The sequence below is a fragment of the Crocodylus porosus genome, unplaced genomic scaffold (genome assembly GCF_001723895.1).
Source record: "Crocodylus porosus isolate Cpor-Errol unplaced genomic scaffold, CroPor_comp1, whole genome shotgun sequence".
Classification (NCBI taxonomy): domain Eukaryota; kingdom Metazoa; phylum Chordata; order Crocodylia; family Crocodylidae; genus Crocodylus; species Crocodylus porosus.
The window spans coordinates 58,287,887-58,303,845 of record NW_017728931.1 but is presented as its reverse complement, the minus strand read 5'-3'; the positions used below and the strand labels follow the sequence as shown (position 1 = coordinate 58,303,845).

Here is a 15,959-nt window from a genome sequence, read left to right as displayed (position 1 = left end):
AGCTTTCCAAAGCACCCGGTACTGCGATTCACGCATGTGTAAAAATGCCCTTGGATTGTAATTGCTTCATGAGTAATGGCAAAGGAGCAGATAAACTGATTTCCTATTTTCTCTCCCTCTCCCTACCTCTTGTCTTTTTTTTTTTTTTTTTTTTTTTTTTTCCTTTTTATACATGTTTTCCTGGTTTCTTCCTGGTTTCCTTTGATTTTTAATATCAAGCTAAATCGGGATGAGGGTGGGTTGCAAAAACTTGTAATTTCTTCAGAGTTTATTCCCTCATATATAAATAACCCTTCCAATCCACTTACTTTTTTTGCTCACATATGGCTCTTGCTTGGTTTCCCCTGAGCAGTCTCCTAGATTGAAAGAGTTTATACCTGTGGGATAGAAAATGTGTGCAATAGCTCACTTTAGTTAAAGGGAAAAAAACCCTTTGCCATCACATCTTTCCCAAATTACCATTTTAAGACTATCCAGTGTCAGAAGTTCTGTGAGCCAGCTTTGTGGAAGAAACCAGTATGAAATGAATTGTGGCCTTTTAAAAGCTTCAAGTCCTAACCCTTTTACTTAAGATGTATTGCTTTTGCATATTCTATGTAAAGTTTTACCAACAGTTGAAATGGAATATTCCATTAATGGGGTGCTCTTTTTTTTAAAGGTACTGACTTTTAAAGAAATCAATTGGCAGATGATCAGAATAGAAGCAGATGCAATCCAGAGTTCTCAGCATGAAAACATGTGTGCTCCTGTTCGATTGATTACCAATCAGTCAAAAATCAGAGTCACACTTAAAAGAAGGGTAAATTTGAAAAGTTTGAGCCTATAATCCTTTTAATTTATAATTATTTTATAAACCTCTTTCATTTGTTTTTGTGTGGATGAAATTTATTTTTAAAAAGCACTCTATAGAGGTATACATGAAGCAGAGTAAAAAATGTCACTCACTGAATTTGAGATTTCATCTTGTATCTTCATCAAGAAACTAGCTTACAAAGCTCTAATTAGTTAGACCTGTGTAATGGAGAAAAAATAGTGCGAGTAAAATTTTAAAGACTGCAAGTTGTAAAGATTTTTGTTAATGATTTAATTTGGTTCAGAGAGCCTGTATTTCTGACTACGTATAATGAGAAACGATCACTACTTCTCAGGGTTTAGGTTGCATTTACTGGTTGGCAGTTACAAAAATGTACCTCTTCAGCATTTTTGTATGGTTAATATGCAACAAATGTAGCTATGCAATGGAATGATATAGTTCTTTCTAATTAAAGAAGTATCTGATTTTTAAAAGAAGTAATAATGTACTTCTGCATGGAAAATGATCATGTTCCTTTGGTATCATATTCTTTACCTTTGCTCTTATTTCTTTTAAATATTTATTTCTTAAACTGAGTGTAATATTTCTGTTTTTTTTTTTTTTCATATGTTTTAAATTTATTCAACAGTTGAAGGATTGCAATGTAGTGGCAACAAAACTGGTTCTGATACTGGATGATTTGCTTTGGGTTTTGACTGATTCACAGTTGAAAGCAATGGTACAGTATGCCAAATCTCTTAGTGAAGCAATAGAGAAATCCACTGAACAAAGAAAAAGCTTGGCTTCTGAACCCACACAGGTAAGCTAATTGAGACCATAGGGCCTTATACTAAGTACAGATACTCAAAACCATGTAAGATGCAGTTAGTTGGCCTGGCTTCTTTTGGAGAACACCTAGTTATTCCCCCTCAAGAGTTAGCAGATTTGGACAAACCAAAATGTTACATAGCTTTAAACCAGATGGGGACTAGGTGTATGCGAAGTGGGCTGTATTCAATTTGGATTCGGATTCAGCCCAATATGGGGGACAGCGATTTGATTTATTGATTCAGATCACTGTCCCAGTTCAGTTCAGCCAAATCTGAAGATTGGATGCCGATTCAGAGAATCAGCGATTCGTCCATAGACACAGCTTTAAATGCTTTTTCTACATACCTCGAGGTACCAGGTACAGCTCATGAATGCTGAGATGGTGAGAGTGTGCTTGGTGGTGGACCTGGAAGTGGACCAGAAATACTTTTGGTCCACTTCTGGGTTCAATGCCAAGCATGTGGGGGGAACTCCCACCTCACACGCCCTCCCAGCTCGGTGATTGGCCATGGGGGGACCTTGGGTGCTCCCCAGACCTAGTTGCTGGGGGTGGGTGGGATCCCCTATGTGCTCTGTGGCTGACCCAGAAGTGGACTGGAAGTGCTTCTGGTCCACTTCCGGGTCTGCCGCTGAGCACCCTGGGGACCCCCCTGCACTCCCATGGGACACACCCTCTGCCCTAGCATCTCAGCATTCACAAGCTGCCTGGTACTTTGAGGTGTGTAGAAAAGACATTTAAGGCTGTGTCTGTGTCTGAATCATTGAATCTCTCCCGAATCAGTTTGGAGTGTCCTGATTCGATTGGAATTCGGAGGTTCGGCCGCCAAATTGGGCTAAATCGCCACTGAATCAAGTCAGTGCCTGAATCTTTGTACAGCCCTAATAGGGACTCAGTATGGTATAGTAGAATGTATGCAGCTGTTTCATCTTTTCACTACTAAACTGTAGTGTTTTATTCCCTGTCCATGGGCAGATACAGGATTTTGAAAATGGTGGGGTGCAGATGGTATGATGCATCATCACATAAAACAGCTCACATTTTTCTCCAGTTATGTAGAAACTAGAAGCTCTCCTAATATGCTAGGGGGTCCAGTGCTGTATTATTCAGTTTAAGGTCAAAGCAAAAACAAATGTAGATGTATTGAAATGTGTACTAATTTGTTACTTAAAAGTTTAACAGACAGAACAAACTAGGTGAATATAGTGAAAAGAGATATTGTTTCATTAGCCCTGCAGTCATTATAGTTAAATGTACATCTATTATTCAGATTTGTAAAATAAATTCTAGGCTTCTTGAGTGTCTTGACAGCACCTCTAATACTTTACTGTCAGTCATTTCTACACCTGAGTTACTATTACCACACCTCAGTTTAAGGTTTTTATTTAGACCTAAAAAAAAAAAGTCTGTAGAGCTGTGAAAAAGGAGAGAGGCATTACCAGGAATGGTTAACAAAGAGTAACATTGCTGAGAAAAGGTTAGTTTAAATAGTAGGACCTCAAGGCAATTAAAAAGGAAAGGGGGTCGTTGACACCTGTCGAGTGACGAAAGATTAGCAGGATTCAGGTAGATTATAATGAGCCATCATGCCAAGTGACTTTCTCCTTGCTGTCTGAGAAATGCTGCTGCTGCTGCTGCTGCTGCTGCTATCAGTCATTTGGCTTTAAAGTTTGGATGGAGCAAGACTTAAAGGTATGCAGCTGCACTACTGCACACCCAGATCTATCCCCGTCCCTGTTACATTCAGGGGTGAATTTCTGCAGTTACCTGTATTGAATGTGGGTTACAAATAGGCAAATGAAAGAGTGACTTAGTGAGTGAAGAGTGGATTAGTTGATGTGTGCTTCCTTTGAACAGTCTAGTTTATATTTGTCCATGCCCTAATGCAAACTTTCTGTGGCTGGTGGTGGTGATGGGGGCAAGGGTTCTTATACAATATTTAAAAGAACTGGTTTAGTTGAATTCAAATATACTGAAATGTCAGGCTTTAATAAGAGTTTTTTTCCTTTTATAACCTGACCTTTTCTATTGGAACTTGCAGTGAAAACCTAAATCTATCTTGACATAAGCTTGTTGCTATGAAAGTGATACTGAAAGCACATGCACAGTATTAGATTATGCACAAATCCTCCATTTTATTCCAACACATAACAAACCAGACTGATTGGGCTTTGAGGGCTTTTCTCCTCCTTCCCTCATCTATGAAGAAGCAGAGATGCTTCTTCAGGGGGCAAGAAACTGTTTTCTTCCAGGATGGCTGACTTGCTGGAGAGAGCTTTAAACAAGTTGCAGTGGGGGAGGGGTATGCAGATAAGAATGCAAGCCAGGGAACAGCCAAGCAGGAAGGATGTAGAGAGGGCAGTTAGGGAGGTGTTGAGGGGCTGGAACAACGTCAAGGCAGTAGGGAACTGGGGGTTACCAGTGGGGGACAAGTGTTTAGACACAAGCACTAGGGATATGGGAAATAAGCAGGAGGAACTGGCACTCCTGTTAGCAAATAGGGAATATGATCTCATTGGAACAATGGAGACCTGGTGGGACACCACGCATGGCTGGGCTGGGCTGGGCTGGGCTGGGCTGGGCTGGGCTGTATGTATAGAGGGCTACAGGCTGCACAGAAGGGATCGGGTAGAGAAAGGAGGAGGTGTAGCACTCTATGTAAAGGAGCGGTATGCCTCCTCAGAGGCCCAAGTTGGTTCAAGAGAAGGGTGACTTGAGACCCTATGTGTCAAGATATGGTGGGGGTTGAGGAGAAGGGGACTTGGTGGTAGGTGTCTACAACAAACCGCCATACCAGGAGGAGGACCTGCATCTGGAATTTTCCACAGAACTGATAGAGGCTGAATGTTCAAGAGACATGGTTGTCATGGATGACTTCAGTTACCCTGACATCTGCTGGGAGGAGCACTTGGCCAAATCTGACCAGTCGTGTAGGTTTTTGACCTGTATGGAAGACCTTTATTTAGTACAGGAGGTGAATGGGCTGACCAGGGGGAAGGCTTTGTTGAATTTGGTTCTAGCTGGAAAGCTGAGCGGAGAGGAACTGGATGCAATTCAATGAGGATAAATGCAGAGTGCTTTGTCTGGGGAGAAGTTACCGGCAACATGAACATAGGTTAGGAGGTGATGTCCTGGCCAGCATGATGGCTGGAAGGGATCTCAGGGTTATGGTTGATCACGGGCTGAACATGAGTAGCCAGTGCGATGCTGTAGTCAACAGAGCTAATAGTATACTGGGATGCATTAGCCAATGTGTCACAAAAAGGGCTAAGGAAGTGATACTTCTTCTCTACTCGGCATTGGTGAGACTCCAGCTGGGGTACTGTGTCCAATTTTGGGTGCCGCACTTCAAAAAAGACATGGAGAATCTTAAAAGGGTCCAGAGAAGGGTCACAAGAATGATTAAGGGCCTGGAGGACAAACCTTATGGGGAAAAACTGAGGGATATGGGACTGTGCTGCCTGAGGAAGAGAAGACTGAGGGGGGGGACTTGGTGGCTGCTTGTAAGTGTGTGAGGGGTGAATATTGGGAGCTGGGAGAAAAACTGTTCTCTAGGGTGACCCAGGGGAGGAGAAGGAGTAATGGCCATAAACTGTTAGAGCAGGGGTAGGCAATGTTTTTTGGCCAGAGTGCTGAAAAAGCCACTATGACTAACTTGGAAGGTGCCAGAGTGCTGGCATGCTAGAAAAATAAATAAAACTTCTGATACTACCTTTGATCTTGTGTATATGTTTTTCCCCCACAACAGCCCCCTAGCCCTGCCCCCAGCCCTGTCAGAGGGGTCCCCCAGCTGCCAGGGCCATGGGGCCAGGGACCCAAGTCTGCAGCTCCTTGCCCCAACAGAAGGCTGTGGCTGCTGCAGCAGGACTAGGAGCCAGCCCCCCCACTGCTGTTGCTTGCTGTGGGCTCAGGCAGGGGGTGGGGCTGACTTCCGGTGGCAGCATGCATGCCCATGGGGTGGGGGGGACCCCTTTGCCCCCCCAGATTTGTGGGGGGGCAGGTGCATACTGTGGGCTCGTGCTCCCCACTGTGCTGCCCTCTCCTGCTGCCTCTGCAGAGCAACGTGTGGAATCCGGCATGGTAGGTCACAGCAGGGAGGAGCATGAAAGCTGTCTGCTACCCAGAACCTGGGCCAGTGGCTGCCTTCTCACCCCGGCCCTGGGCTCTGGGAAGGCAGCAGGTGCCGGCACTGTATCCATTGGGGCTGGGGCAGGGAGGCTGGCAGTGGCGTGCCAAGCAAAATGGCCTTGCGTACCATGCTCGGCACATGTGCCGGGGGTTGCCAACCCCTGTTAGAGGATAGTTTTAGTTTGGATGTAAGAAATAACTTCTTTATAGTAAGGGTGACCAGAATCTGGAATAGATTTCCCAATGAAGTGGTGCAGTCCCCAACTTTGGAAGTCTTTGAGAGGAGACTGGACATGCACCTTGGTGGGAATCATTTGATCTCAGCAGTATTCCTGCCCAAAGCAGGGGGTTTGAACTTGGTGACCTTTTGAGGTCCCTTCCAGCCCTTAATTTCTATGATTTTATGCTTCTCCAGCACCCCTAATGTAGCTTGAAATTGCAGTAGCAGAGCTATTCCTTGAAAAATAATAGCCAATGTATCTGTATGCTGGCATAGACCTCTATTAGTTGCAGTTAGGGCACATTCCCTTCACAAGCTGTATAAATTATCCCTCATTTCCCAGTATTATATAGCAGAAGCCTAGCTTGCTGAGTCAGGATCCCTGACAAAATAGAGAACAATTTGGTAGGTAGAAGGCGGATTAAAAAATGATACTCTAAGGGTCGTTATACATGTGCTTCAGGAGCTTTGGGGGGCGGGGGGGCACTTTAATTAGAGCAGCTCCAAGAACTACTTTCATTTGAAGTGCCCAGAGCATCTTGTGTATAAGTGTCCCTGCACTTCAACATGGCGGCAGAGGTGCTTTAACTAAAGCTTCTTGAATGAGCTTTAGTTAAAGTGCCCCTGCCACGGGGACACTGATACATGAGATGCTGAAGGCTGCTGGAGTGCAATAATTACCATGCTCCAGCAGACTCAGTTAGTCGAGTCTGCTCTGACGTGCTGTAATTACAGCATGTCAGAACAGCCTTGCTGCTTATGTATAGGCACCCTAAGTCTATAGGCCCTAAGCTGATTAGGCTGCTAAACACAGGTAATGCTGATAAAAGATGGTCATGGTAAGAAAAAAACCATGAAAAGCTTGGTTTAGCCAATGCTGCTTAGTAACAATATGTTAGTTCCTTGGTGCTTTGTTGTTTCTAAATATCTGTTGCTATTTATAGGGAGTGCCTGAATTGCATGGTAGGGAAAAATGTTCCAAGGGGAAGTGTTGCTGGAAAGGAGCTGTTGCTCTTATTAGGTGTTGCAACAAATGGGTATTGACTGTACTTATGTTGCTGCTACTGCAACACAGCCAATGCATTGTAACAGAGATTCTAATCCTTTGCTGCAGCAATATATCACTGACTTATTTACCTTATTAATTATGCAAGGAGAATACGTGTATATTTATATAATACATTTGGCAGCTTTCTTCTTGCATAGGAGTCCTGTTTTAGGGAAGTAGAGGAAAGATTTTCAGAGACAAATGCGTAGTAATTTGCCTAAACTGTTGTTCAGTGCTTTTTAAAAATGTCACTTGTTTGTATGTCAATTGTTTGTATGCTTCAGTCCTAAATGTTTGTAGTTCATGCTTGAAACTAAAGTAGTGCTAAGGATAAATGTCAATTGACATTATGTATCTAAATCTTTTTTCAGAGTTCTGCCCCTGCACCCAGCTCTCAGCAAGTGAAAGCACACCAGACATCAGCAACACCTGATCAAAATGATGCAATTGTAAAATTGTTCAATGATTTTGATGTTAAGGAAACTTCGCATCATTTAGTAATTTCCCATTTGGACTTGCATATATGTGATGATATTCAATCTAAAGAAAGAGGTAACAACACTGAAATCATATTTCTGTCTCCCAAAAATTATTCTAGAAAAGGTTTTAATAATACTCATTAGTATTGGTGTTGTCTGTGTTTCTCACAAGTGCATTATGTCCCTGTATCTTTGGATTTATCCTGAGTTAGCTAACAACAATTGAAGTTTAATAACTTGGCTTTTATTTGCTTTAGAGTAAGTTATATGTAGCATTCATTATGTAAGTAAAAACTGCAAGTAGTAATTGCAATACTTTTCTTTCAGTGTTCTCTGAACTGCTTTTCTTCCTTCCCCCCACCAGCATTTTCCTTTATTGAGGAGCTAATTGGGTTGTTATATATGTAGTGGCAACATTACACTGTTTTTTTGGCTTGGGGTTCTTCAGTTCTATGCATTTTTATAGCATTCTGTATAGAATGTGAATAATTTAGAAAGATAGAAAAAAGTGTAGTTCTGTTTTCATCATTGACCTAAAGATTTCAGGAAGTAGTACAAAATCTGCAGCCTGAAGAAGGTTTCTGAGGAAGAGTGATTTTTCTAATTTTCCTACGTTTTAAACAGAGGCAGCTGAAGTGCCTGCCTTAATTGGAAATAATGACAAATAATTATTTTCATACCACCTAAGTTGACCAGAATAGAATGACATATCTGTGTATATTTGAAGGGTAATTTGGCTATTCCTGGTGTGTATAGCAGGCTTCTTTAATTTCTTTTATTATTCTCAGTGTCCAGTAAGTATAAAGTCAGTTTTTCCCTAAGTAGGGGAGATGTAGCAACACATTTACCATCTAAGTATATTGGCTATCCCATCTCATCTCAGTCATTCAGGCCAGTATTCATTTTTATAAGGTTCTTAGTGGCATCTTGTTTGTTTATTTATTTTGATCCAATATTGTTGACTGTGGTGATTCAGTGCAGTGAAGAAAGTCAGAACAGAGGTGTTTTGGAAAAGTTTCCTTGGCTGAAGTAGTGTCTGGTAAATGAAGTAAGGAAGCATTTTTTGCTTGCATTATGCTGACAACTTGGCCTATTAATTTTGAATGACTCAGGCATACCTTCCAAATAACATAATAGTTCCACTTCAGGTAAATGATGGTAGTGTAGGAGTATCTTGGATATGAATAATTATGTTAAAAATTTCAGAACTTTAGGCAAGTAAGTATTATTGATATGACTAACTTTAGCCATGTAGGGTACGTACACATGTACTGAGGTGACTTAAGTTAAGCCACATCAGAGTGTATGCACATATAGCTCATTGACATGGTGGCAGACATTTTGTGAACCATATCAACTTAACTAATGTGACTTGATGATACACTTCAGAGGTGTATTAACTTGTGCTGCATTTATGTTGACTCTGCTCCACATGGGTATGTATGTTCTGACAGTTTAAAAAAATTAAGTTGCCTTAACTGTTAGAAAGTTAGTACATGTCTGCACACCCCTAAGTAGCATTTTGGGATACTTATGCAGATTTAATATCCTGATCCTCCTGTGCAACTCAACCTGTCCTTGGAAGATTGCTGCTTTTGATGCACAGGCTCAGTAGAGACCCTGCTTCTCTATCAGGATCCATAAACTCTGTTTAACTCTTGTTAGTCACTGAGCAAAACACAATTTGCAATGGGAGGGAGAGAGGAGGAGGGTCTTTTCCACCTTCTAATTGATTAGTCTAATGTTTGGGACCAGGGAATGAGAGATCAGTTTCTAGGGCCTCATCCTCCCCTCACTCAGAAGGGCTTTGAACCTTACATTTCCCAACAAAGTATCCTAATTACTAAGCATGGACTAGCCATTGCCAAGAGCACTCTTCACACTCCTGTTGAAACTGTCTCATTGGAAAGCCAAGGGGAGGTACGTGGAATCAAGAAGGATACAGCTCAGTGAGCTATATGCACAGCTTTGGCAGGGACACCGTCTAGGTTTTGGCCCACACCAGCATCCCTGCATTTTGCTAATAGTGGATAAAATAGACAGACAATACTTGGGTAGAACCCAGATCCCTTTCCACTGTAAAGTAATGCCCATCAAACTGAGCTGTCACCCCTTTTGGTCTGCTTTTTCTGGCCGTACACATTTTTCTCTGGTGTGCTGCTCAGTAAGTCAGCTAATCTACAATAGCTGTGGAAAGCGGAATAATGGAAAGCGCTTTTGGCAATATCTAGTCCAGGCATAGGCAACTCCTGGCACACTTGCCAGAACATGGGATGTGAAGGCATTTTGCTTGGTGCATGCACCTCAGAGCAGATGGCATGGGAGCCGTAAGGGAACTAATCCTTGTTGTGGCAGCATAACCCTGGCCTATTCCCCACCATGTGCCTTGAGGCATGTGTGCACTGTACCTGCCTCCAGTAACAAGCTGGGCCAGGGCTCCACAGACCCTGGTGCAGCTGCTTGCAGCCTCCCTGCCATCTACTGCAAGGAGCCTAGGCTTGGTGGTAGGCTGCCCAGAACTTGGGCTGGCTGTTGCAGGCAGCCAAGAGGCTACAGGTGGCTGCATCAGGGTCTGCAGAGCCCTGGCCCAGCTTGTTGATGGTAGTGGGTGCACTCATGCCTCCAGGCAGACGGTGAGGAAGGGGCCAGTGTTGCACTGCCACAACAAGGACTAGGCCCCTGGCAGCTCCCTTGTTGTCCTCCCTTGGCACGCCAACATCTTACAAGTGAAGGTTGCATGTCTTTGGCACTGCCCAAAAATGTTGTTGACCCCTGATCTAGTCTGTGGCTTAGTGTCTGGAACTCTTTGCTGGGAAGTAGGAGATATAGAGTTAAAGCCCTTCTGGGTGATAGGGGCCCTGTTCTTGGGCCTTCCAGTCCATGGGCAAGTTCCTTAAGCACTAGGCTATTTGGCTAAAAGGTGGGAGAGCCCTTTTCTACTGCTCCTAGTTGTATAGGGTTTTTGGGGGGAGATGGGGGGGGGGGGTTCAATTTTGCATGGAGTTCTGTGCCTTCCTGGGATGGAGAAGCATCTAAAATCCATGTGCATAGCCCAGGATGTTGTTTGTCCATCTAAAGGTGGAGGTTGATGTAGGCTAATGCGAGTACTTAGCTTTTCAGTTGCAATAAATATTAGCATTCAGTAGAGGTGCACTGATATATCAGTCTATATCGTATCAGCACTGATTAAAAGAAAAATTGACACTATCAGCAAGCAGCTTTTTTTGGCCAATGTAGATGATAATGTCACTGGACTTGATGATCTTCTGAGGTCCTTTCCAGCCCTAATGTCTATGAAATGCTACATGCGTGCTGAAATGCTACATGTGTGCAGGCAGCCAGCAATGCAGCCTGGCAGCTTGGAGAGTAGTGTCTGGCCAGTAAGGCTATGTTGCAGGGGGCAGAGTTAGAGGCCCCTGTGGTGAGGGAGGGAGTGGGGCTGGAGTAGGGTCAGGCGCTGCCCAGCTGGGATGGGGCAGACCTGCAGGGTGGAGCTGTGGGTGTCTCATCCAGGGGGCATGGGGGTGGATAGGGGGTGCAGCTCCTCACTGCTGTGCACATCGCCACGGGAGGCATGGGGGGCATGTGCCCCCAGGATTTGTGCATGGGGTGAGAGCGGGTTCCCTGCTGGGGGCTCAGTGCCTCTTCCTGGTAGGGGGGCTGGGCCAGGGCTGCAGTTAGGGTGGGCCTCTTCCCATCGTAAAGAGGCCGACTCAGTCCCCAGTCCTGAGCCTACAGTGGGCAGCCTGCCCTCTACCTGTGCACAGATTTAAAGAGCACATGCCACCAATGCCTCCTCTGGGGGCACAGCCAGTGGTGGGAGCCACCCCGCTCTCTGCTCGCCCATGCCCCCCAGACAAGCTACTCATGGCTCCATCCTGCATCCTACCGCAGCCCCACTCTTTCCTACTCACAGTGGGGACCTTGATTTGTCCCCACTGTCCCCCACCCCCCCAGCATCCCCTCTCTGCCACACATTTATTGGCTGGACACTGCTCTCCAAGCTCCCGGGCTGCATATCAGCTATTAGATTGGTATTGGCAAATATGGCTGGTTAACAGCTGACCTTTGGTATTGGCCTAAAATATCTTTATCGGTGCATCCCTAGCATGCAGTTTGTACATCCCAGTGGTATTGCAGTGTAGGTCTGCAGTTGTCAGGCTGATCTGCAGAGACCACTACTGTTTTTCAGAATTTGAAGAGCTCTTCAGCAGATGATTGCAAGATTATGAGGAGAGATGCTGGGAATCTCTTAAGAATTCATGAAATTAATTAACTTGAGTCATTTAATCTGTGGCAGTGGTTTTTCAATTGCTAAATATTGCCTCCTTTTACAGACTCAAACAGGCGTATTACAGGAGGTGCGATGCAGCTTTCCTTTAGTCAGTTAACTGTGGACTACTATCCTTTTCATAAAGCAGGTATGAGTTGTATTTATAAATATATTAATACAATTTAATTTTAGATAAAAAAGGCTTGGGCCATAATATTTGTATATACCAATATTTAACTACAGTGTCCACAAATAAATGTTTTTGACTGAAGATGAAACACTTAGAATTCAATTTACTTTCTCTAAACTAGCTATTTTAAAGCTTAACTGAATTACGTCCTGCTAAGTCTGCAAAAAAAAAAGTTTAAACAGATTTTGACATGTCAGTAATTGTTATGAAATACTGTAATCCATTTATCACGCAGGATTTTACTTTATTAACTTACTTTACCCTACCTCAAATTGCCATCTGCTAGTCTAGAAAGTTGCAAATGTTTTTTGATTTCACATCTTAATCAAATGGGGTGCTAATATGATAGTGTTTTAATATTCCTTCATATTAAGGAGGGAATTAAATGTACATCACTGTTAGTAAATTCCATGCTTTCTTGCAGATTGCTTCTAGTTATATCTTTCAGGAAGACACTCCCTCCCACCCAAATAATCTTTGTTTTTGATAACAGTTGCTAAAATTTGGCAAAATATTACAGCTCAAGTTTCAAATTAGATGCAACATGGTATACTGTGTTAACTTCAACAAAAGATGACCCTGATCATAAACAACGCCCCCAGTAATTAGATTCTATATATGGAAAAAGTATGAATTTGTTTCATTTTCCAGATATAGAAGAGAATCTATTTATTGGAGGTTTGCGTTGAATATGTCCCCCTTTCACTGCTACAGCAGGTAAATTAAATCTGGGGGGGGTCAGATAGCCCCTTTGCATTCTGCTTTTCCCTCACAACTTTGTCCCTTGGCAGCTCCTTCCCTTTATCCTTACTATCAGATCCTGCTCTCCCTGAGCACATGGAAGTCAGGAGCAAATTTAAAAACAATCACCTTGAAATTAAACCTGGCTGTAGCAATTTGCATATAACACCCATGCATTTACTTTATCCAGAATCAGTGCATGCTATCTTTTTGTGAAATTGCTGCAAGTTTTAGCACAGGTGCTCTATAAACACACATGTGAGCAGTACTTTGACACCTATTTATATATAGTACAAACTATGCATAATATTGGCTTAAAACCAAAGACTGTAAATTATCACATAGTTCATTGAACTGGGGTGCAGTAGGATTAACAACCTTTAAAGCCATGGTGACCCCATAGCTCAGCACTGCTCAGTATGTGTGTATACTCCAGATACTCCCTCACCCCAAAGGATCCACGTGCACACTTGTGACTGGAACCAGGTGTTCTAGTTGCAAGTCCTGGGATGCTCCAAAAATGTATATGCAGATGAGGCACAGGACAACCTGGTCTGGTTTCACTTCATGGAGGGGTGGGGCCATGATAATCATATGTGCCAGGGTAAGAGAAGGGTCAGCAGAGGGATTCTGAGTGAACTGTATGCAATGTCGTAGTTCACCATAATTGCAAAAGAAAGGTGGGAAGGGGGACTGCACTTAATGGGCACTGCCATATATCTTATTCAGACAGGCTGTATATATGTAGCCTTACATCAGTGTCTGTCAGACCAAGCACAGTCTATGTTCACCTGGCAAGGGAAACACTGAGGTGGTCTTAGCCGCACGGGGGAAGACGGCTTTCCTGACACGGGGGGATAGATAATACCTGCCAAGGTAATGAATAATAAACCGCTGAGATAATGAATAGTAAACCTCACACTTAGTTGCTGGAGTGGGAAGGTCTTGGCTTTAAGCCCACTTTATGGAAATGGGAGAGTCCTCCCTGGTTTACCCTCAGCTGTAAGGCCCCAGAGGCAAGTAAAACTCTGTGGCATCTGACACCCAAGCCTCTGGGCTTGGGCCTGCAAACAGGATTCCCACCAACGGTTTTGGAAATGTCTGAAGCCACAGATGGGGGTGGAGGATGTTTGCTGGTAATAGGGCCACTTATGGTTCTGGACTGACTCTTGGATTTGGAATTTGTTTTGGCTAATTTGGGTTGGAATATAGAAAATTTAATAATTAAAAAAAACCCCAAACTACCGTGGTACCATGGTGGTTTTTCCGCAGGGATGGGATAACAGTGCGGGGGGTAGTACTTCCTGAGGTAATGTATAGTTACCCGCCCATGTTCATTTCCCGTGGAAAGATCTTGGACTTACGACCACTTTAGGGAAATGGGAGACTCCTCCGTAGCTTGCTCCTGTGGCTGTAAGGCCGAGGGCAAGTGAAATTCGGGGGCATCTGAACCTCAAGCCTCCGTGCTTGGGCCTGCAAATAGGATTCCTGCCAAAGGTTTCAGAAACATCTGAAGCCCCAGATGGAGGTGGAGGATGTTTGTTGGTAGTAGGGCCGGATATGGTTCTTGAATGACTCACAGATTTGGAATTGATTTGGCGGATCTGACTTGGAACTCAAAAAATTTCGCGCTAAAAAAAAAAAAAAAGCCCATTTTTTGTGTAGTGGATGGTGCACCCTTATTTTGCTTGTGGACAGGGCTCCCTGTGAGAGCCTCATAGTTAGCTTTGGCCAGTTTCCAGTGGGAGTTTCTCAGCTACACACTGACTTTATGGAAATGGGAGATTCCTCCCTAGCTTGCTCCTGCAGCTGTATGGCTGAAGGCAAAAGAAACTCGGAAGCATCTGTACATTAAGCCTCTGGGCTTGGGTCTGCACATAGGATGCCTGCCAAAAGATTTGGAAATATCTGAAGCCCCAGGCTGAAAAGTCTGAGGTGGAGGATACTTGCCAGTAGTAGGGCCACATATGGTTCTTGAATGATTCAAAAGATTTGGAACTGTTTTGGCTAATTTGACCTGGAACAAATTTTCCTTTAAAAAAAAAAATAATAATCTCAGCCCGTTTTTTTAAGGGTTACATACAAAAACAGAGAAAAGGTTCCTATCAGCATGTTTGCCCGATGTGAGCCGTGTGTTTTATAGTTATGCTGCACAGTGCTGGCTGCATTTAATTGACTTCATAGGTGGCTTCCATTGCTGCAGTTTAATGATAGATGATATATTTAATGAGATTACATTGTATGCGACTAAAATGAGGGGACTTTTTTCCCCATGCTCAGGCAGGGGAACCTTGTTTTGCATTTGAGTAAGTATGGTAGTAGAATTTCTTACCAAAGAAAGAAATTTTCTTGGTCTTTGAACATCCACACAGATTATACTTTTGTACATATGTGTGCACCCTATACATGCTAGATCGGGGTTTTTTTGAGTAAGTGTTGGAGCTTTGCTTTTGCCTGAGTGTCCTCCTGCTCCTTATAGTTAAGGGTATAGGAAAGGCTGGCTGTATAGAAAATGCTTGCTATATCCTGCAGTGTCCTGATTTAGTCTAACTAAGAAGAATATTCATCTTGTGTATATAGAAGTTGACTTGGTACAGGAAGTACTTACCCAAAATCTAATGGTTGACTCTGATATTGGCTTTCAAGATCTGACAATCCTGCAACAAGCTATATCAAACGGTTAGGGTCATTTCCAGTATCTGCTGTACCTGGGTAAGATCCCTAGTCCCACTCTATTTTTGGATCTTTGAAAACTCCTGGCGCTCTGGTATAGTGCCTGGAGACTGGAAGAAGGCCAATGTGGTGCCAATCTTCAAGAAAGGGAGGAAAGTGGATCTGGCTAATTATAGGCCCATCAGCCTGACTTCTATCCCAGGGAAGATCTTTAAAAAGCTTATTAAAGAGGCCATTCTTAATGGTCTGGCTGACACTAACATCCTGAGAGAGAGCCAACACGGGTTTGTTGCGGGTAGGTCTTGCTTGACCAATCTCATTTCCTTCTACGACCAGGTGACCTGTCACGTGGACAAGGCAGAAGAGATTGATGTCATATATCTTGACTTCAAAAAAGCCTTTGTTCTGGTATCCCATGATCACCTCTTGGTGAAACTAGCCAGTTGTGGCCTTGAGTCCAGCACGATCCACTGGCTGGAAAATTGGCTCCGTGGTCAGACCCAGAGGGTAGTAATAAATGGAAGTCACTCATCATGGTGTCCTGTGACCAGTGGGGTCCCCCAAGGCTCTGTCCTTGGACCCATA

General features: G+C 43.5%; 1 protein-coding gene across 1 annotated transcript in view; it reads left to right on the top strand.

Annotated features, from left to right (window-relative positions):
• The window catches only part of UHRF1BP1L (UHRF1 binding protein 1 like), an 80,481-nt gene that overhangs the window by 32,218 nt on the left and 32,304 nt on the right, over window positions 1-15,959 (top strand). Inside the window, 4 exon segments of the mRNA XM_019545123.1 lie at window positions 659-799; window positions 1,443-1,613; window positions 7,390-7,570; window positions 11,835-11,918. Coding sequence (XP_019400668.1) covers window positions 659-799; window positions 1,443-1,613; window positions 7,390-7,570; window positions 11,835-11,918 — 577 coding nt within the window.